A 21416-nucleotide genomic window follows, 5' to 3' on the forward strand; every position below is an offset into this window, starting at 1 on the left:
TCTGAGAGGGAGAGACGGGGAGAATGAAAGCAAAGAGAAACTTTATGTGGAAGGGGAAAAGACACGAGTTACTTTGCAGGTAAAATTTTTATTTTTATTTTTTATTTCTATCAGGTCACCCGGCAATTTATCAAGGATAACATAGTAATATTATGTATTAAAGACGCCGTATATCGTTCTGTTAGGTTAAAAGGCTATTATTCTAATTAGTGTTTTTTTCATGGCTATAGCTCCTAATTCCCCTTATATTAATATGTTTAATATAAAATACAAAAAAAACTCAGTTTTTGTAATGACTATTCCCCAGATATGGAGGACTTGTTATGCAATTTAACCCAAAAACCTTCAACCAAAATCACCAACTTCCTCAACAACCGATGATGCGTCCTTAAACGATTAGAAAGACGCATCATCTTCTATGTCGCAATCTCCACCGGAGATGGATATCCAACCGCCGGCATTGCTCGACGACGATCCTTCCTCCTCACCTATGTGGGATTGGGGAGATCTCCTCGACTTCGCCGCAGACGACACTCTTCTCTTCTCCCCCGCCGTCCCTCCTCCGATGATTGCGACGCAGCAACCTCCGACGCAATCCGAATCCTATCCCTCTCCGGACGAATCGGGCTCGGGTTCGGATCGGGTCAGGAAGCGGGACCCGAGGCTGCTCTGTTCCAATTTCGTGCAGGGAATGGTTCCGTGCTCGTGTCCGGAGCTCGATCAGAAGCTGGAGGAGGCTGAGCTGCCGAAGAGGAAGCGGGTTCGAGGCGGGTCGGGCGTGGTTAGGTGTCAGGTTCCGGGTTGTGAGGTGGATATAAGGGAGCTCAAAGGGTATCATAAGAGGCATAGGGTTTGTCTCACGTGTGCTAACGCTAGCTCCGTTGTGCTTGATGGAGAGGATAAGAGATACTGTCAACAGTGTGGAAAGTATGTTCCTGCTTTGATCCTATGCTTTATGGCTTAACAGATATATACAATAGTAACTATCTTGATTATCAACACCAAGTCTTCAAGATCTGGATTGATTCCTTTTGTCTGTTTGATTGGATTACAAACTGTTGAGAATCTATCATAGCCATTGTCTTGGTTAGAAGCTGGGACGAAACTAATATATTACATGTGATTTTTGGGGATTACGGGCTTGGGCCCTAACCTTTTGGTATTCAAAAGAAAAAGAGAAATAGATATTAGATAACTTGGGGAGAGACTGTTGATCTGTTTGAATGATTGATTCCACAGACCACCTAAATGATTAACCAACTCTCTTTGTTCAGCATAAGCTGAGTCAATATTATTAGCTAGCGGAAACTTTTATCACTTTTTTTGGTCGTATCGATGCTGGTTCCATGCTTACAGTGAGTAAACCATATGGCAGGTTCCACGTGCTCCCGGACTTTGATGAGGGAAAACGCAGCTGTCGGAGAAAGCTAGAGCGTCACAATAACAGGCGAAAAAGGAAAGATAAAGGAGGAGTTTCTTCTAAACAACAGCAAGTGTTATCACAGAATGACAACAGTGTAATTGATGTTGACGATGGCAAAGGTAAGCACAAATCATGTCATCATGTGATTTTTTTTTTTTTTGTGTTGTTTAGATTGCATTTTTTTTCTTTGGAATTCAAGCTGATTCCACTTGGCCATGGTATTACCTTCAAGCAGATAATACATGCTCTAGTGACCAGAGAGTGGAACAAGAGGCTTCATTGATTTGTGAAGATTGGAATATTCCCACTCAGGGTTCTGTGCCCTGTCCTGGTAGCATCAATGCAGACAACTTTGTCCCTGTTACAGGTTCGGGTGAAGCTCAACCAGATGAAGGAATGAATGACACAAAGTTTGAACTTTCACCTTCTCGTGGGAACAACAAAAGTGCTTACTCAACTGTGGTGGGTTTCTCCTCAGCCATTCTTATATCAAAAACTTGTGTGTGCTTTATGAACTATTTTTTTTTTTTCTTAAATTTCATTGTAGTGCCCTACAGGACGGATATCTTTTAAGCTCTACGATTGGAATCCAGCAGAATTCCCACGGAGACTACGTCATCAAGTAATTTTGTATTACAGTTTAGTGTTCAGAGACTATGTTTACCCTTTTCGACATCTCAAAAACTCATTTTTCGTGGGATTAATTGAATTTGCAGATATTCCAATGGTTGGCCAACATGCCTGTTGAGCTGGAGGGCTATGTCCGTCCAGGATGTACAATTTTGACCGTCTTTATCGCAATGCCAGAGATTATGTGGGCGAAGGTACATTATATTATCTTTTACTTATCGTTTTCATGTTCTTGTTGCTATAACACAATATAAAAATCGTTTCGTTTCACCTATTTTCAAAGGTGCTCTACTTTCTTGCACATTTTCCCTCTTAAGTACTATATGCACATGCAGAAAAAGTACTATATTTGCATAAACTTCTTACGGGTTTGTGTGTCCTGGAGTTCTTTTGTTTCTGAAACTTGTGCATTATCTGGAAGATTGTGTCCCAGAGGGAGAAAATACCAGCTTAATATCTCTTTCCTGCGAGCTCTCTCTTTGACTTTTCACTTTATTAAGCGTTTCCTATTTTTTCATTTAAGCAGTTGTCTAAAGATCCGGTGGCATATCTTGATGAATTCATTCTTAAACCTGGAAAGATGCTATTTGGAAGAGGCTCGATGACTGTATATTTGAATAGCATGATATTCCGTCTTTTGAAAGGCAAGATGATGTGCTTTGCTTTTTTCTCTGCTTTTCTTGTTCCCTATCATACGTGATACGCATAACCTTGGGAGTTCAGACATTATCAGTGCAAGTTATACTTATATGTTTTGGTTTTTGACAGGTGGATCAACTTTAAAAAGAGTTGATGTAAAACTAGAATCACCAAAGCTTCAGTTTGTGTATCCAACATGTTTTGAAGCTGGAAAACCAATTGAGCTCATTGTTTGTGGACTGAACCTTGTGCAACCCAAATGCCGGTATGCGTATCAGCCCTTGTTTTGATCTGTGCCTCAGGCTTCTCTGCATGTTTTAGTTCTGTTATATCGCTCATGTGATGAAACTACATTTCAAGAGCCTTCGAAATGTTTGCATTAGGATTACTACTCATTGTGTGTTGGTTTAGTTTCTTGGCCTTGTTTTGACCTGGATAGGAAAGAATAACATGATAATGGTTTCATTGCAGGTTTCTTGTGTCTTTTGCTGGGAAGTACTTACCACATAACTATTCTGTTGTACCTGCACCAGACCAGAATGGGAAGCGTTCTTGTAATAACAAGTTGTACAGGATAAACATTGTGAATTCTGACCCTACTCTCTTTGGCCCTGCATTTGTCGAGGTACCCGCTTGTTGAAAATATACATTTTTACAAGTTGCTCTGTTCCTGCAAATAATATGGTCCTCCTCTAATCCTTTTGTAGGTTGAAAATGAATCTGGCTTATCAAATTTTATACCTCTAATAATTGGAGATAAAACTATTTGTTCTGAAATGAAACTAATAGAGCAGAAGTTCAATGCTGCACTCCTTCCAGAAGGACAAGACGTTACCGCATGCTGTTGCTCTTTGACTTGCCGTTGCCGGGATTTCAAAGAGAGGCAAAACACCTTTACTGGGCTCTTGTTAGATATTGCATGGTCAGTGAAGGTGCCCTCTGCAGGATGCACTGAGCTAACCGTTAACCGATGTCAGATAAAAAGATACAACAGAGTGTTGGATTATTTGAAACAGAGTAACTCGCCCTCAATCTTAGGAAACATACTGCACAATCTGGAAATTTTGGTGAAGAAAATGGAGCCGGACAGTCTCATTCACAGCAAATGTGACTGCGACGTGAGGCTTCTACACGAGAATATGAATCTAGCAAGAAAGCAGCAAACCCATGAAGATTTAAAGCTGGATCCAGTTACATCAGCATGCTGTTGTGAGAGCAGTTTTCAGAAGGATATACCATCAAGAACATTAAACTTCAATCAGGTGTTTTTTCACTAACATCTGATTTCCCTTATTTGATAATATAAGCTGGACTTGGCACACAATCTTGCATCTATTTATTCTTTTTTTGCATACTAACATATCCCTCTTTGTTGTATTTACAGGATCCGGAAGCAGGATTAGATCGTAAGGAGAGAGTGCAAGCGACTTCACTAGATGCTGGCGGAAAAGAAACCGATCCTCTTTTAAACAAAGAGGTTGTCATGAACGTAAGTGACATAGGAAACTGGCCGTGGAAGTCCTGTATATCAAGACACACTGCCCAAACATTCAGGTCCCGTCAAACTGCTTTCTTAATCACTACATTCGTCGTCTGCTTTGCGGTCTGTGCGGTTATCTACCATCCAAACAAGGTCAGACAGCTTTCAGTGGCAATCCGAGCGAGATTGGCACACAAACTTTGATAAGAAAGTTCAATGGCAGAGACTCTTATTTTAACCGGTGAAAGTGTGTTCATTAAAGAAAAGCTTGAAGGGAGCTGTATTAAAAAAAAGCTTGTCTCAGCTTTCAACAGAGCTAAGCTACAGCTTGGCAGATAGATTCCCTTGACAAAGAAACAAATTGGTTAAATGATCAGATGAGTTTTCCTTGCTCTTTCTCTGTGTTTCATCTTCTTCCCAATTTCTTAAAGACTGGTGGTGGTGCTTCAACTGTAATAACAGGAAATGGTCTGCTCAGTGATCTTATGATTCCTTATCGAGTAGTGTTATATATGTTAGGGTTTGCTTTCGCTGGCTGTATAACATCTTTTGGGAGGCATCTCCTGTAGAGCCCCTAAATGTCAAAAGGCAATCTCTGATAGACACTCATATAAACATAAAGATAAACATTTATTTAAAAAATCGGAAATGGTGGAAATGACATAAAAACCGTGGGATAGTTAAAGTATTTACAAGTGTTACCAGGGTATAACCCATCCGCCCGGACCCGACCCGGATTTATGGTCAATTGAATTGAACCGAATCGTCTAACCATCTAACCCATCCCTCGAAACCAAACCAATCCCTCGAAACCAAACCCAGTCCTCGAAACCGAACCAATCCCTGGAAAACCAAACCAAATCTGTCGGTTTTCAATAACTCAATTTAATTAAACCTCAATTCCTCAATTTAACTCTCTTCTCTCCATTTTCCCCCTTTCACTCCACTCAAACCCTAATTCGAATTTGTACTCACTCGAGTTTTGCGAATTTCGACTCCTCACTCTTTCAGCCTCCAATTCCTCTACGTACCCAAAATCAACGGTGAGAACGAACGGAGAGAGAGAAGAATTCAGAGGAAATCGAGTGCGATGGTGGTTGAAACGAGAGGAGGTAAGAGGAAGGATAATCCAACGAAGGAAGAGGCTCGGAGAGTGAAGTTTGCGAAGGAGAAGGAGACGAGTCAGACGACGGCGGCGGAGGCCTCCGATAACATCGAGAAGACGACGGAGATGGCGGAGACTGCGGAGAAGACGAGTGAGGACTCGAGGGAGACTACGGCGGGAGGAACGAAGCCGACTGAGCCGACTGCTCCGACGACAGTTGTTGGTGGCCCATCTCCTCCAGCTCCTCCAGCTCCTCCAGCAACTCCGGCGATTGGAACTCATTCTGGAGATGATGAGATTGAAGGTTCTGAAGAAGGAAATGAAGACGGAGAAGATTCTGAAGAAGAGAATGGAGATGGAGATGGAGCTGCGGAAGGAAAGGATGATGAGAATGGAGGTTCCGAAGATGAAGCTTCTGAAAATGAAGCTTCTGAAAAAGAAGCTTCTGAAAATGAAGCTTCTGAAAATGAAGCTTGTGAAGATGAAATGGATGATGATAATGGAGGTTCTGAAGAAGAAAATGGAGAAGGAGAAGAAGAGTTAGCAGATGGAGATAGAGAAGCCTCTAGAGAAGCAAACGAGGATGATAATGAGAATCCACCAGAGAACGAGAATGAGAATCCACCAGAGAACCAGAATGAGAATCCACCAGAACCCGAGGTAAGAAATTATCACTTAGGTAGGAGTCTCCTTAGGTAGGGGAACTTGGATATAACTGTTTGGATATAACTGTAGGGGAACTTGGATATCACTGTTTGGATATAACTGTAGGGGAACTTGGATATAACTTGTAGGAAAATTTTAGTATAACTTGGATATAAAACTTTGGTATAACTTGCAGGGTTTGAATGGAAATGTGGGACTCGATATAGTCAAACCGACGAGCATGTTCTTCAAGCCCAGCGAGTACAGCAAGAAAATAAAGCTTGGCACAAGGTGTATGATAGCTAGCGCGATTAAGACGCTAAAAGATCTGAGACCTAAGCTGTCTAACGCGGAGTGGAGCTGGTTCACGGAGCATCCCCAATTCAAACACATTTTCCACATGAAGACGGAGAATAACCATAGGGTACATGGGATGTGGATGTTGTTGTTGCGTACTGCTGGTAGCGAGAGGCAGAGAGAGAGGTGGTTTATAGTGAATGGGGTTGCTATCCGTTACGGGCTGAGGGAGCATGGTTTGATATCTGGCCTATTCTGTCACAACTATCCTCTCGGCTACAAACAGCTTGGTGGGACGAGGTTTGTTGATCGTCATTTCAAGGAAGGAGAATCTAGAAGGTTAGAGGATGTTAAGAAGAAGCTGGTGAACATGGGACCCCACAAAGACAGACTGAAGATGGCGGTTCTATTCTTCTTAGCTTCGGTTGTTTGTGCGCAAACCAAGGCTGGACACAAGGCTAATGATGTTTTGGAGGTGTTCCAGAGAGCAGTGGACGATCTTGACTACTGCAAGTCCTTTCCGTGGGGGAGATTGTCATATGATTACATGCTGAAAGAGATATCTCACACAATGGAGCATTTTGGAGGAGTGGTGAAAGAGAAAACATTATGGCCGCTTCCAGGATTTTGTGTTCCATTAGAGGTATGCAAAATCCCATTAAACCAGTTAGTGGTTATTGTTGTGAACTGATGCATTTTTTTTTATGTGTAACAGCTTCTTGCATTCGAGGCAATTCCCAAGCTAGGAGTTGCGTTCAGAGAGCCTGTTGATGGAGCTTCTCCCAACTGTCCGAGGATGTGTAAGAGCTCATTCAAAAGAAATGGATCCACAGGGGTGTCACTTGCTGTGATAAACAAGGAACTGGGTAACACAACTGTAAGTCTTCCTGTGAACTAAAGTATTCCTGTGAAACTGTGGTAGAACTAAGGTAGTACTAGAAACCGAACTATGGAATAAGTTTTGAAAATAATTATGTTTGTGGCAGGTTATTGACAGCATCATCCCCACCAGAACTCCACAAGAAGAAAGACTGTTGGATGAGATTTTGGAAGATGAAGACGACGTTGATCAATCCGATATAGCTGTGGACAGTTGGGAGAAGTGTCTGGATGCAGGTGAAAAGATATTTTTTAAAGACATGTTCGACGAAGATGTAGCTGGGCGTTCAAAACAGCCAGAACCGATTGAAGATGCAGCAGGGGATGGAGTACAGATAGGTGAGCAGTCGGTTCAAGTGGGAGATGTTATGACGTTGGTGACGTTGGTGAAAAAGACAATGAAACTGTTGAAGACAGTTGACAAGAAGGTGGACCAGTTGGATGGGAGACTGGACCAGTTGGATGGGAGATTGGCCCCTATTGAGGAGTTTGTCAAGGAAGCACAAGGCAAAGAAGCAGAGGTAGATGAAGCAGAAGCACACGGGAAAGGTAAAAGCCAGAAACGCAAGAGGTCTGTGGGTAAAGGCAAGAAGTGAAGCTATGTTTATCTAGTTTGTTGTGGATTTAGATCTTTGGATGTTTATCTAGTTTGTCTTTGTGGATTTAGAACTTTAACTATGTTATGACTATCTTGTTATGACTATTTTGCTCCTTTAATTTTGTTATGTGTTGACCATGAGAGTTAAAGTGAGAGCTACAAATTGTAGGTATTAGCTTAAAATGATTGGACAGAATACAAACTTTTTTAAAATTAACATGAGATAATATGAGATGAGATTCAAGACATGAGATAAGGGTTCTAACATTAGATAAGATTCAAGACTAGCTTCGAATATAACATAAGTTTTGACAGAGACACTTATACAAGTCTTAACAAACAAAGACTTGTATTAACCGAAATTATTGGAAATAGATAGGGAAATACAAAGTTTTTTAGCAAATCCATTAACTGAGTACTTAGAGTTGAGAGCATCGTCTCATGGAGGGGAGGTGGAGGTAATAAGCCTCTTAAGCTTAGCAATCTCTTCAGCCATATTATTGACCTCCATCCTTAGTTGCCTCACTTCATCCTCAAGACCAAAAGTCCATGGCTGACGAAAGTGCATCCCATCATCCTGCACAGTTTCACCCAGAGTAAACCTCAGTTTCACCGAGTATGACTAAACACAGTTTCACCCAGAGTAAACCTCAGTTTCACCGAGTATGACTAAACACAGTTTCACCCAAAGTAAATCTCAGTTTCACGGAGTATGACTAAACACAGTTTCTACCAGAGTATAACACAGTTTCACCCAGTATGATTAACACAGTTTCTACAAAGAAGAAGATTACCTCATAATTCTTGCAGGTGAAGTACCTACTTCCAGGCAAGGTATCGAAATCGTGGCGATACTTCGGATTTGGAGACACATCTGTCTTGATTTCACCACCACATGGGCAACGGGTAGGAATTCCATATTGGGCATCGCAAATGTAGCCTAACATGTCGTAGTGTTTCTTCAGCTTCTTCATCTCCTTCGCCTCTTCGTAAGGATGAGTCATTGTCAAATCGTGAGAGAGAAAGATAATGGATTTTGGAGAGATGAGAGGAAAGATAATGGATTTTGGAGAGATGAGAGGAAAGATAATGGATTTTGGAGAGGTGAGAGGAGAGAGTAGAGAGAGAGAGTGGTTGGGAAAAGTAGACAGAGCACAGTTGACGAGACAAGAGAGAGAGTCACGAGAAAGGAAAAGGAAGGAAAATAGCAGAGGGAATCTATCTTTGACCGAAATAATTGAAATTTTCGTTTTGGCGCGAGTAAAAAAAATATTTTCCCCCCAAACATATTTGCTCATAGTTTTACTGAAGTTTCAAGTGTTACCAAATGTCTTCATAGTTCTATTTTTCGTGATTTATACATTTGTAAGTTTTACGTATAATTTAAATTTGTGAATAAAGTTTTACTTGTCATTTTTACTCATTACCATGTAACCATAACTGATAAGTGCAATAATATTGTTAAAATGACCAGAATTATAGATTACTACTTTATAAGGTCCTCTTTATTAAGAAAGTGATCTTGGAAAGACTATATAATGCATAAGAGAAAATGTGATGTCGATGAATCATGCTAGTTAATATTTGTTATTTTGCACCAGTCTTGTCGATGAATGTGATGTTGATGAATTAGTCAAGTGATCGTGCTTGTTCATTAACAATTACGTGTGTTGGATTAGAGGGGATTATGTCAAGTTAATATCAGTTATCTACTAACTTAGTAACACCTAGTTTTACTAGTTTTCCGTGGTTTTCCAATAAATAGCTGAAAGTTTCAAAACAGAGAAACATAAAGTAAAAGCAACATACCAAGTTCAAAATACAAAAAGCAACATACCAAGTTCAAAATACAAAAAGCAACATATCAAGGTCAACATACCAAGTTCAAAATACAAAAAGCAACATACCAAGTTCAAAATACAAAAAAGCAACATACCAAGTTCAAAATACAAAAAGCAACATATCAAGTTCAACATACCAAAAGCAACAACATATCAAAGGCAACATACCAAAAATTCTAGTTCGGTTCACTTGGATTGTTTGGTTCACTTGGATTATTAGTACGCATTCCAAACAACAGCCAACTAAACCCGAAATTTGTCCTCGGTCGCCTTACATTTTGTGTCCTTTTACGCCGTTCTCCAACTGATGGATTCCTATTAACCTTTTTCCTTCCCTTCCTCGTTAGCTTTTTTGGAGGTATGATCTGGAGCAGTTTGATGTGATCTGGTACATTCCATTCAGACTTATCCGGCACAGAATAAATGGTCCTGTAATAAGCCATTGCCCAAAGTTCTGTCCAGTAATACTGTGAGCTCAACTGATGATACTCTATGTTGACCTCACGTCGACGACCATGAACAGCAGGAACCTCAAGGAAATATAAGTAAGCAGCAAGTCCATGAAGACAAGGATACTTTTCATAATCATATACCTTACAGCTACATGTCTTCGCTATCAAGTTCACCAAATAAACCTTCCCATCGTCAGTGTCGGTTACCTCGTACTCAAGATCATAACTATTCAGCTCACGCACTGGCGTTTTCTCAGCTTTGCCCCATAAGTTGTGCAAATGGATCTCAACCAGAGGAACCAGTTTGGTATCAATCGATCCAGACACGGCGTCCTTCCGATGTTCATTAAACCAGTCAGAAATCTTTTTGATTATTGTATCCAACAGTGGTATCAAGGCATACCTCCTTGCATCCCTAAACGCGCTATTCATCGACTCCACACTGTTGCTAGTGTCCAAGTTGTATCTACAACCTGGAAAATACACCCTAGCCCATGTTTCTCTCTTAGTGTTCTCCTCCAAATACTTGAAGGCTGAAGGATATCTCACCTTAAAAGATGCATAAGCAGACTCGAACTCATGCAATGTGTAATACCTAGCCAACTCCATAAATCTCCATGCCACTACGGCTTTGATGGTGTTACAAGCATGATTTCTCACATTCTGAGCTAGATGCCATATACAATGGCCATGGTGAGATTGTGGATACACATTTGCTACAGCGGTGATGAGGCTCTGATTCCTATCACTCATAAATACTATTTCAGACGAGTCTGGTATAACAGTTTTCAGCATCTCAAAAAACCAAGTCCAACTAGCATTATTCTCACCGTCGAGTACCCCAAACGCGAGGGGATAATGGTGACGATTAGGATCTTGAGCTTTAGCAAATACTAGTACACCACCATATCCGTTCTTCAAAAACGTTGCATCCACAAGAATCACTTTCCTCATGACCTTAAACCCTTCAATGCAAGCTCCTAAAGCTATGAAAAGGTACTTGAACTTTCCTGCCTCATCCAACTCCACCTTTGTTGTTGTTCCGGAATTAACCTGCTCTAGCATGTGCAAGTAGCTATACAACATCTTGTAGCTGTCTTCTGAATTACCACGCAACTCACGCATAGCTAGATTTTTCCCTCTCAAGGCTGTAGAGTAAGATACTGATACACCCAGTTTTAACTTGATTAAATCCATGATATCTCTCGGGAGAGGAGTCCTCAGTTTTCCAGGATATTCCTCATTCAAAAAAGTTGCAACTAATTCTGCAGAGCCTTTCCTCTTGATGTTGCAGCTATTACTTTGACTAGTCCGAGAGCATGTATGCACACCCACGTACCTCCTAACAGAAAAAATATCTGTAACTCCAATCCTCGCAGCTCGCAATCCTCATTTACAGCTTTCATAACAACATTTTAACACCAACCGTTTACGATCAGATTTTTTGATAACATAACGAAAGCTTTCACCAAATGCAGCTCTATCCACCACCTCTTGAAGTGATCTCTTGTTTGGAAATTCCTGCAGCTTGAACAGACCCAAACCGTCTCCCCATTCCTCTATAACTTGACTACATTTCAGTAAAGGTGGCTGCTCAATATACGTAACTCTCATAACGGTTTCTATATTACCACTGCTATCCGTCTCAGCTGCAGTCTCCGTCTCAGCTGCAGTCTCCGTCTCAGCTGCAGTGTCGTCTGTATCCATAAAATCATCATGTGTTGTATCATCACCATTCTCTGCCTGTAGATTTTCTTGCCCCTTTTCAACGTACAGAGTTATGGCGTTTGGTCCGACTTCTTCATCATCATTTCCCTGCAACACTTCGTGATTCATACCAAACGAACTTCCGCCCACTCTGGACAGCTTATCTAAGTGGTGATCCGAGTTACTCGTCTCCTCCACTAACAAAAGACTTCTACGGTTGTCTTTATCAATGGAAAGAAGGTAACCGAACAACTCATCATCATCACAAATTCTGCACTCTTCTGATACTTCACATCCAAACACCATCGGCTTGTACCTTAACGCCAGTTTTACATTCCTTTCATCCAAACTCAGCTTTTTATACAACCTTTCTTCTATCATTGCCAAAGTTATAGCCTCCACTGTTGTCTTCATGGTTATACAAGAGATGCGATCTCTGAATTTGAAATGTAAGCACATGTGTTTGGACATAGCATCCTGCAAAAACACAAAATAAAGTTATAGTTAGACCAGTTGCTCTTTGTTCTACTTAGTTTTAATCAGTTATACTAGTTTTATCTAATTCTACAAATCAATTGAAATTCAGAGGTTTCGGGTACTATAAGCTCAATATGTGATTCATCTCAATCCCATACATTCAACCATATGCTTGCATTGTTTCACATGAGACAATAGCTCCACATACCAAATCTCAAATTAATCATCCAATGCTCAATGCAAATCGAGGGAGAGAGAGAAGAGAACCTGCATTCTGGCCTACTACTCTAGTCGGAAGGAAGCCTTGCCGGTGGAAATGTTTTCGTCCGGCTGCGTCGGCGAGGTTCGGGAAGAGCTTTGATTCCAATGAGGCGGGGACGTGAGGGTCGAGCAGCAGCTGAGCTGAGCTGGGGGAGAGGAGAGGCTCGATTTATTTCGAGGTTTTTTTTTTTCATATAATTTATTATTTATTTCAATCCAATCAATTGAGGCAATTGCAATTCGATTTCCATACCGAAACCGAGAGCTATCCGACCAAACCCGAGTTTCAAACCAAACCCACCCCAAACAAATAAACCAATTTCGATTTTCCAATTTTTTTTTTTTATTTCGCCCACGAAGGGCATTTTTGTCTTTTCACTCTTCATTAACTCTAGAGGGGCATAAGCGATTGACAGAGCCCATAAGAGATTTTGCCTTTCACATTTAGGGGCTTGGTAGCAATTGCCTCATCTTTTGGTCTAAAAATTGATTCCTGGACACATAATAATTGTAATTTAGTGTTTATATACATTTTCTGCTTCAAAAAACGAAATTACAATTATTTACTTATTTAGCTGTGGTAAAATTCAAAACTATATAGAAAGGAATTTATTCCTCAAATTACTACTTTAGGATGGATTAGTCATCAAAATGTCACTTATCACTTTGATATATGTTTTGGTGTTTGTGGTTTGGCATTTAAGGTATGGGGTTCTCGCTAACGATAGAATGAAAACGAGATTCTTTGAAGATTTATCAATAAAACACGGTTCTTATTATTTGACGCATTTTGATAGGATAATGTTAACACATTCGGCGACGGATCTAAAATTTCAGGGTTAGAATATTTTTTTAGAAAAAATTGGAGGCCTATATCTATATAGAAAACTTTTAAATTTTTTGAGAGATAGTGTCAATGTTTCATGCGGCTCTGCTCCTGATGACATTCTCATTTTATGGAATTTTTTACTCTGAAAATGCATGATAATGAAATGGATTATTTGTATTTATGTCATGGGGATTTTTTTTCGGATTAACCGCTTTCTTAAGAGACATTCTTAAGTTTCTCAAATTAGATATTTTTAAAGAGTTGATTACATCAAGGTACACTTTTTATCTTTCTTTTACATTAAGAAACACTTTTCAAATGTTAGACATTTTCTGCCGAGGATCACGCATGTTTTTTACAAATTTATTTTTGTAGGAAATTAAGAATTGTGGATGATATTGTAGATGACTAGTTTTTGAGAACGAATTGTGGATGATGAGTAATTTGTGGATATATGAATTAAAAAAATACAAAAATATGTATGATGGTTTATTTCTACTATTATAAATTTGAAATGTTAAAGAAATTTGACATGTATACAAAATATGTGGATGAACAACAACAAAAAAATGTGGAGTAATAAAGATGTGGAAAGGAAAATGCGGATTACTGAAAATGCGGACACAAAAATATAGACGGTATAAATGGGGATATGAGTTGGATTGGATGTGACCACGTGGGAGTTTCCAGCAAATCGGTGTACAACCGTTCGAAAGATGAGATCTATAGTGAGTTAGAATAAGAACTCGATCGTGGTTGTACCGTCAGCGGTGTGACGGTGGGAATAAAGGTAGAAATGTGTTTATGTGGGTTTCTTTTTTCCGAAGATTAACAACGTTTTAAATGTATCAACCAATGTTCTCATGTTAAGATGTTCATGTCCACGACTAATCTATAGTTTTACTATCCACACTTTGGTATCTACATTTACATTTAATTTTGTTTACACGATAATATATATATAATATATATATATATATATATATAAATCTTATAAGATAGAAAATTTACATATAATTTATTATGATATTTATTTTTGTTTAATATATTTTAGAATTTGAGATAAAAGTAAATGAAAACATAAAGTGAAATAAGAAAAACAATAAAGTGAAATAAAAATAAGAAAGAACCTCATGAGGAAAAAAATGTTTAGTTCCATTCTTTTAGGAGTTATTCTTGGGTTCACCCTAGAGTGAACCTAGAGGTTCACCCAACCAATAGGAATCACTCATTTCACAATTGATATCTTTTAAAAAAGGAAACAAAATATTATCAAGTTATATTACTCCCTCTGTTTTTAAATAATACATGTTTTGAGATTTTCACACTTTCTAATAAAACATATTAAAATTTATTTATTAGTGCATAGTTTTTTGTTATTTTATATTTCCTATATTTCTAAACCAATAAAATTTCAAGAAATGCAATTAATGTTTTTGAGATTCACAATTATTCATAATTAGTTGACAAAAATTACATTGAAAATATGAAAAATACATCTTTTTGAAACAAAAAAAATTCCTAAAACATACATCTTTAAAAAACAGAGGGAGTATGTTTTTAAAATAAATAAAATGAAAACAAATAAAAATAATAGTAGTTAAAAAATGATTTAAAAATATATTTTTAACATCTTCGAAAAAAATAAACTCTAAACCCTAAATCATAAACCCTAAACCCTAAATCATAAACCCTAAACCGTTAAGTATACCCTAAACCCTTGGGTATACGCTAAACCCTTGGGTATACGCTAAACTCTTGTATAATCTTAAACTCTAAACCTTAAACTCTAGTATATGCAAAAAATTAGATATGTTAATGCCATCATCGAAATACTAAACCCTAAACTCTAAACCCTAAACCCTTAGGTAAATCATAAATACTTGGATAATCCTAAATTTTAACTAAAAACTAAACACTAAAACAATAAATCTTAAAAATACTAAAACCTTAATCTTAATCCCTAAACTCTTTTTAGGATTAAGGGTTTGATATTTTTAAGATTTAGTGTTTAATGTTTTAGTTTAGAGTTTAGAGTTTAATGTTTAGTGTTTTGACGACGGATTTAAAATATTTTGATTTTTTTTGTTGCATATATTACTATTTTTATTTATTTTTAACATTTTTTATTTTAAAATATAATATAACTTGATAATATTTTGTTTCCTTTTTAAAAGATATCAATTGTGAAATGGGTGATTCCTATTGGTTAGGTGAACCTTTAGGTTCACTCTAGGGGTGAACCTAAGAATAAGTCTTCTTTTAGTATAGGATTATAAGAATATTTTCTACAAGGGAAAGTGTATCTCAAGTGACAAGTGTCTTATACTGTAATTGAAATATGACAATGTGTCTCTCTAGGTGTACAAAATAGATATACATGAAAAAAATTCATGACACATGTTGATTTATAAATGGTTTATTTATGCTTAAACAATAAGATATGAGAAAATTCCAGAGATTGGAGTGTTCTTCTACACACCATATATTTGTTTCCTTTTTTCCCTCAACTCTTCCATTTAAAACTCAAAAAGAAAAAAACATCTAGATAGTGTTTTTTTTTTGGTAAAATGTTAAATTACATTTAGATAGTGTTCTCTTAATAATTTAACCTCTTAAGATTTGTCCTTTTCTTAAGTCAGGTCTTGTTATTGGTTTAAATTTTTAATTTACAGACAAGAAACATATCTCTCTTGAGTTTCTTCTTCTTAGTAATGTTGAGCTCATATTGCAAGATGTTGTGGTTCTTGTTTTTTCTAGTCATCACTATTCTAGGACTCTTAGGTCATAACCTCCCTTGTGTCCAGTCTAGCCCACACCGTATTTTAGTGGACACAGATGTCGATACAGACGATATCATCGGTCTCTTGTACCTCTTGAAGCTCAACAAATCAGAATTCGATCTAGTCGTGAGCCTAAGCACATTACACATGGCCATCATCTACACTCTACTCTTCAGCCTTAATTAGTTTATCGCCTAATGCTCTGTTTTTTGAAACAGGGGATTACATTGAGTGCAAATGCTTGGACAAACGCAGGACATGGACTGAATCAAGTGTATGATTTATTGCACATGATGGGTCGTGACGATATCTCAGTTGGTGTTGGAGGGGAAGGTGGGATTCTTGACGATGGTACTATTCTTCCCGACGGTGGTGGTTATCTTCCCATCATCGACCAGGTTCTTCTTCTTTCTCCCAGTTTCTCACAGTCAATTAGTTATGCTTCATGTTATCATTCCATTATGAACATGTTCCTAAATGAGGGTATCCATTTGCCTAGTTTATATAAAACTAAAAAACTTTGTTTCTGGTGATCACCTGAGTAACAATATGAATGACTAGGAATAATTTAAAAAATAAAGTAAAAATGAGGAGAAATATAATGTCTGGATTACCATAAAAATGTCCAAAAGTATAGATAAACTTTTCAGATAATCAAATATGATGAATAAAATGTATTTTTCTTTTAATGAATAAACTAGGTGTTGTTGCCCGCATATGCGGGCACAATTTTTTATGAATATTTATTAATTTATATATTTATTAAAATATATATACTTACTATTGTACTAAATTTTTTAAAACACTAACATATTGAAAATATTTTTATTTTGAAATCTTATACTTTTGTTACCACTTTTTGTACACTTATTTTTACTTATAGTTTGCTCATATTTTCCATTTCTTTCCCATTATTTATATTTTTGTTACATATATTTTGCTCATCTATAATATTTAAACATAAACAATAGAATATTTACTTACAAAAAGTAATAGTTGGATCAATACATTTATTGTTAGATTGAAATAAAAATAATATGATTAATATAAGTTCGTTTTATTTTATTATATTTTTAGATTTTGGATAATTATTATTATTATTAATTTTAATGATTTAGCTAATAAAAATTTGGTTTTTTATTTTGTTGTTAATTTATGTTTTATTCATTAAGGATATAAATGATATTGACCACTCTAATTTTTATATTTTAAAATATAGTTTTAGATTTTGTATAGTTCTTATCATTATTGATTTTATTTAATTATGTAATAAAAAATTCGTTATTATTTTGTAAGTAATTAATATATTTATCCACTAAGGATATAAACAATATTAATCACTCTGTTTTTTATTTTAAAATATATTTTTAAATTTTGGATAATTCTTATCATTATTAATTTTAATCAGTTACTTAATCATAAAATTAAAATTCGTTTTTATTTTATGAATAATTTATATGTTTATTCATTAAGGGTATAAACGATATTAACCAGTCTAACTTTTAACGTGAGAGCTCCCTTGCGAAAAATAACTTTGAAAATAATAGTATAGATATACATATAATTTGTTTTTACTTTTCTAAAAATAAAAACATGTCACTTTATGTTTACAATTTACATGAAATACTAAAATTATAAGAAAATAAAAACAAGAAAGCTAGGAAACAACTTTTAAGAAATATTTCATCTGACCGTAAAGCTTTTTAAAATTAAATTTGTCTTGCACCAAAAAATAATTAATTTTGTTTTTGACTTCAGGGGATGACAACAGCAGGAGGATGCAGATACAGACAAACCATCCCTAAAGGTCGTAAAGGCCTACTCGACACGGACTCCAATTATGGATTTCGTAAACATTTTCTTCCTCAGGTATCCTATTTTCTCAATATTATCTAGTTAGAAACAGCTAGGTCTAGAGGAGGCTGGTTCCAAACCAAATGTGATAATTGAAGACCTCCTTGTTAAAACAAACAAAAAAAAACCACTATAATCTTGAATATCGTGGGAAATTAGGGAAACAGAAGATACACTCCTCTCCAACAACCAACGGCACAGAAAGTGATCGCCGACAAAGTTCTTGAAGGTCCAATAAGCATATTCTTGATGGCATCTCACACCAATCTTGCTCTCTCGATAATGTCAAACCCTCACCTCAAACATAACATACAACACATATACGTTATGGGTGGTAGTGTCCGGTGTGCGAACCCTAACGGGTTCTGTGGAAACTTGTTCACAGATTTCACAAGTAATCCTTACGCTGAATTCAACATCTTCGCAGACCCTTTCGCTGCTTACCAGGTTTCTATCATAGTCATGTGTTTTTGTATTTATAATATGTGTTTATATACGTCATGTTTTGTTTCCATTACAGGTATTGCATTCAGGTATTCCAATGACTCTGGTTCCTCTAGATGCAACCGATACAATACCCACCAGCAAGAAGTTCTTTGAGACATTGGAGAAGAATCAAAAAACATATGAAGCTCAATACATTTTCAAGTCTCTGGAAATCATCAGAGAAACCTGGTCACCTGAAGTATTCTACTCGGTAATACTAATACCTAGCTAGTTTCATATGCATTCACTTGAAGTGCAAAAACAAGTAATTAGCTTATGATCGTTGGCTTAGCTTATACTATGGCTTAGGTGAACCATTCTATGAAGCTATTTAGTAATTGTCAGTTATCTTGCGGTTATATAACTTATATTATTGGTACAATACATGAAACATGGAATCCATAGTTTTGTATAGGAGGTTTTAGAGATTACTGTTCTTATATTAATCATCTTAAACAAAATATTTGCGTTTAATGTGACTACTAAGTATGTCAGAGTTGGAAATATCAAACTCATCATGAAATAAGTGAAAAAGAGCTGAAGTAACTTGTGGAGTAATCTTTCTTCATGAGGAAACGTTTTCTCAATATTTGTGAAGTTAATTTGAATTATTTTCAGAGCTTCTGCATGTGGGATTCTTTCATGGCTGGTGTTGCAGTTTCGATCATGAGAAACTCTGGTAATAACAACAACAACAACAACAATGGTGAGAACGATTTTGCAGAAATGGAGTACATGAATATAACCATTGTTACTTCAAACAAACCTTATGGATTACCAGACGCCTCAAATCCATTTTTTGACAAACAAATAACTCCAAAGTTTAACCTAACCCTTGGAGGAGTTCACAGTGGTCATGTTCAGAGTGGTTTGAACGATCCAGTCTGCATACAGAGAAGAGACAAAGGAAACTGCAAGGTGCATGCATGTGCTTTCCTTAATTAGTCCTCATTGCAATTTCAGAGTAAACAATGCAACTAAGCTCTCTTTTATTATGTTTTTCATTAGGATGGTTACACACAAGAGATCTCTGGTCCTGATTCAGTTCAAGTCCTTGTCGCGACACGAGCTAAGCCCAACAAGAAGATCAATAAAAGTGAACTGGATAGAGAGTTCTACGTCGATATCTTGGAAGTTAGTTATTTTCGTTCTCATAAGGCCTATCTACTTTTAAAAATGTGATAAACATGTCATAACCGAGTAATCATGAACAGGTTTTGAATAGGCGTGAAGAAACAGGGAGGTTTAACTTATCAACTCAGTTTCCATACTATAGAGAAGAACGGTTCATACCAGATCTTAGTAACACACAGCTCGGAAAGCCTGTTCTTTTCGATATGGACATGAGTGCAGGAGATTTCCTCACTCTCTTCTACCTCCTTAAAGTTCCTGTGGAGATTATAGATTTGAAAGTATGTTTTTGTTACATAAAATGGGACACAGATATTTCTTGTTATACAAGTAACTGTACACTCACTCTATCAACACTCTGAATTTTACAGGCGGTTATTGTCAGCCCGACCGGTTGGGCTAACGCAGCGACAGTAGATGTGGTCTACGATCTGCTTCATATGATGGGACGTGACGACATTCCAGTAGGTCTAGGGGACATGCTCGCACTGAACCAGTCTGACCCGGAATCTCCATCCGTTGGAGATTGCTTGTACGCCAAGGCGATTCCACAAGGCTGTGGAGGTTTTCTTGATTCCGACACCCTCTATGGCCTTGCTCGTGACCTCCCAAGAAGCGTTCGTAGGTACTTAAATATCCATTGTAATAACGCTATAGGCAGTTAATAAATAGAGTAGTCTAACATCGTTTCTCAGATACATTGCACATGGAGCTCCGAGGAACACTGATAGTCATGAACTTAGACAACCTCTGGCACTTGAAGTTTGGCAACATCTAACCAAATCTGTTAATGAAGAGTCTAAGATCACTGTACTAACCAATGGACCGTTGACTAGCTTAGCCAAGATCATCTCATCAGATCAAAACTCAACCTCACTTATCAAGGTGGAGAACCTTTCTGTTAATCTCTGATATGTAAGTAAGATCTTTTAGTTAAGGGAGCTTTTTATGTAAAAAACTGCAGGAAGTTTACATTGTGGGAGGACATATAAACACTAACAAAACAGATAAAGGGAACACATTCACGGTTCCTTCGAATGCATACGCAGAGTTCAATATGTTTCTTGATCCTTTAGCAGCTAAGACTGTTCTCGAATCCGGTCTAAACATCACACTCATCCCTCTAGCCACCCAACGCAACTTGACTTCTTTCCAGATGATGCTCAACAGTCTCAACTCTACGGTTCAAACACCTGAATCTCAGTTTGTGCACCGGTTGCTCGCTAGACTACACGCTCTTCATCAGGATCACAGGAGCTACAAGCATGTGGTAGAAACCCATCTCTAGTCTCATGCGTCTTAACAAAGATGATCCTGTCTGGTTTTTAAACAAACACTTAACTGTTGTTCCAGGGAATGTTCTTAGGAGAGATTATTGGAGCATTGTTCTTGGGAGGAGACCATGCTGCGTTGAAGCCAAAACTACGAGATGAGCAAGTTAAAGTGATTGCAGAAGGGTCTGAATCGAAAGACGGTCAAATGTTGATCGATAAACTGCATGGAAGACGAGTACAGATTCTGGAAAGCATCGATTCAAGAGGCTGCTACGAGAGTTTCGCTTCAAAGCTCAATGACAAGGTACAATCTGCAGTCATAGGAAGCTTTGAAGAACAAAGGAACAAATGGATCACACCACCTAACAGAACACTGAGACGGAAGAAATGGGTCACACCACCAAGCAGAACGCTTAGAAGAAAGAAATGGATCACACAACCTATAAAGGAAACGACCAAGGCTCTGAATAGATAGGTCCTGTTCGTTTGCTGGTCGCTAGCGTCAGCGATCAGAGTCAGCGACCATCGACTGCGATTTTGATCTCACCATTAGAATTTTTAGCGTCCAAAATTTTTAATCGCTGGTCACTAGTGTTTGGTCGCTGCGATCGGTCGCTGAACCCGT

At 37.5% G+C, this 21416-nt stretch overlaps 5 protein-coding genes across 5 annotated transcripts; 4 read left to right on the forward strand and 1 right to left on the reverse strand.

The window, feature by feature from the left end:
- Positions 1-296: 296 nt before the first annotated feature.
- LOC108832616 (squamosa promoter-binding-like protein 7) lies at positions 297-4702 on the forward strand. Its single transcript, XM_018606083.2, has 10 exons — positions 297-927; positions 1376-1542; positions 1659-1885; positions 1971-2045; positions 2140-2247; positions 2580-2697; positions 2822-2957; positions 3164-3317; positions 3400-3954; positions 4077-4702. The coding sequence occupies exons 1-10, from the start codon at positions 419-421 to the stop codon at positions 4374-4376; spliced, it is 2349 nt and encodes a 782-aa protein (XP_018461585.2). The 5' UTR covers positions 297-418; the 3' UTR covers positions 4377-4702.
- Positions 4703-5262: 560 nt separating this feature from the next.
- LOC130508598 (uncharacterized) lies at positions 5263-6042 on the forward strand. Its single transcript, XM_057004180.1, has 2 exons — positions 5263-5937; positions 6013-6042. Exons 1-2 carry the CDS (start codon positions 5263-5265, stop codon positions 6040-6042), a joined length of 705 nt encoding a protein of 234 aa, XP_056860160.1.
- A 108-nt stretch (positions 6043-6150) lies between these two features.
- On the forward strand, positions 6151-8012 carry LOC130507221 (uncharacterized protein At3g43530-like). Its single transcript, XM_057001937.1, has 3 exons — positions 6151-6862; positions 6935-7096; positions 7206-8012. The coding sequence occupies exons 1-3, from the start codon at positions 6164-6166 to the stop codon at positions 7692-7694; spliced, it is 1350 nt and encodes a 449-aa protein (XP_056857917.1). The 5' UTR covers positions 6151-6163; the 3' UTR covers positions 7695-8012.
- LOC108835463 (protein FAR1-RELATED SEQUENCE 4-like) lies at positions 7950-13139 on the reverse strand. Its single transcript, XM_057001926.1, has 3 exons — positions 12441-13139; positions 8491-12173; positions 7950-8273 (listed from the first exon to the last, which is right to left on the reverse strand). The coding sequence occupies exon 2, from the start codon at positions 11184-11186 to the stop codon at positions 9714-9716; it is 1473 nt and encodes a 490-aa protein (XP_056857906.1). The 5' UTR covers positions 11187-12173; positions 12441-13139; the 3' UTR covers positions 7950-8273; positions 8491-9713.
- A 2846-nt stretch (positions 13140-15985) lies between these two features.
- Positions 15986-21266, forward strand: LOC108836625 (nucleoside hydrolase 4). The gene is made up of 12 exons (XM_018609764.2): positions 15986-16172; positions 16265-16444; positions 17805-17915; positions 18060-18347; positions 18421-18597; positions 19005-19304; positions 19395-19520; positions 19601-19798; positions 19889-20142; positions 20213-20402; positions 20482-20787; positions 20871-21266. Exons 1-12 carry the CDS (start codon positions 15999-16001, stop codon positions 21264-21266), a joined length of 2700 nt encoding a protein of 899 aa, XP_018465266.2. The 5' UTR covers positions 15986-15998.
- Positions 21267-21416: the final 150 nt, after the last annotated feature.

Source organism: Raphanus sativus, chromosome 2, assembly GCF_000801105.2.
Source record: "Raphanus sativus cultivar WK10039 chromosome 2, ASM80110v3, whole genome shotgun sequence".
NCBI classification, from domain to species: Eukaryota; Viridiplantae; Streptophyta; class Magnoliopsida; order Brassicales; family Brassicaceae; genus Raphanus; species Raphanus sativus.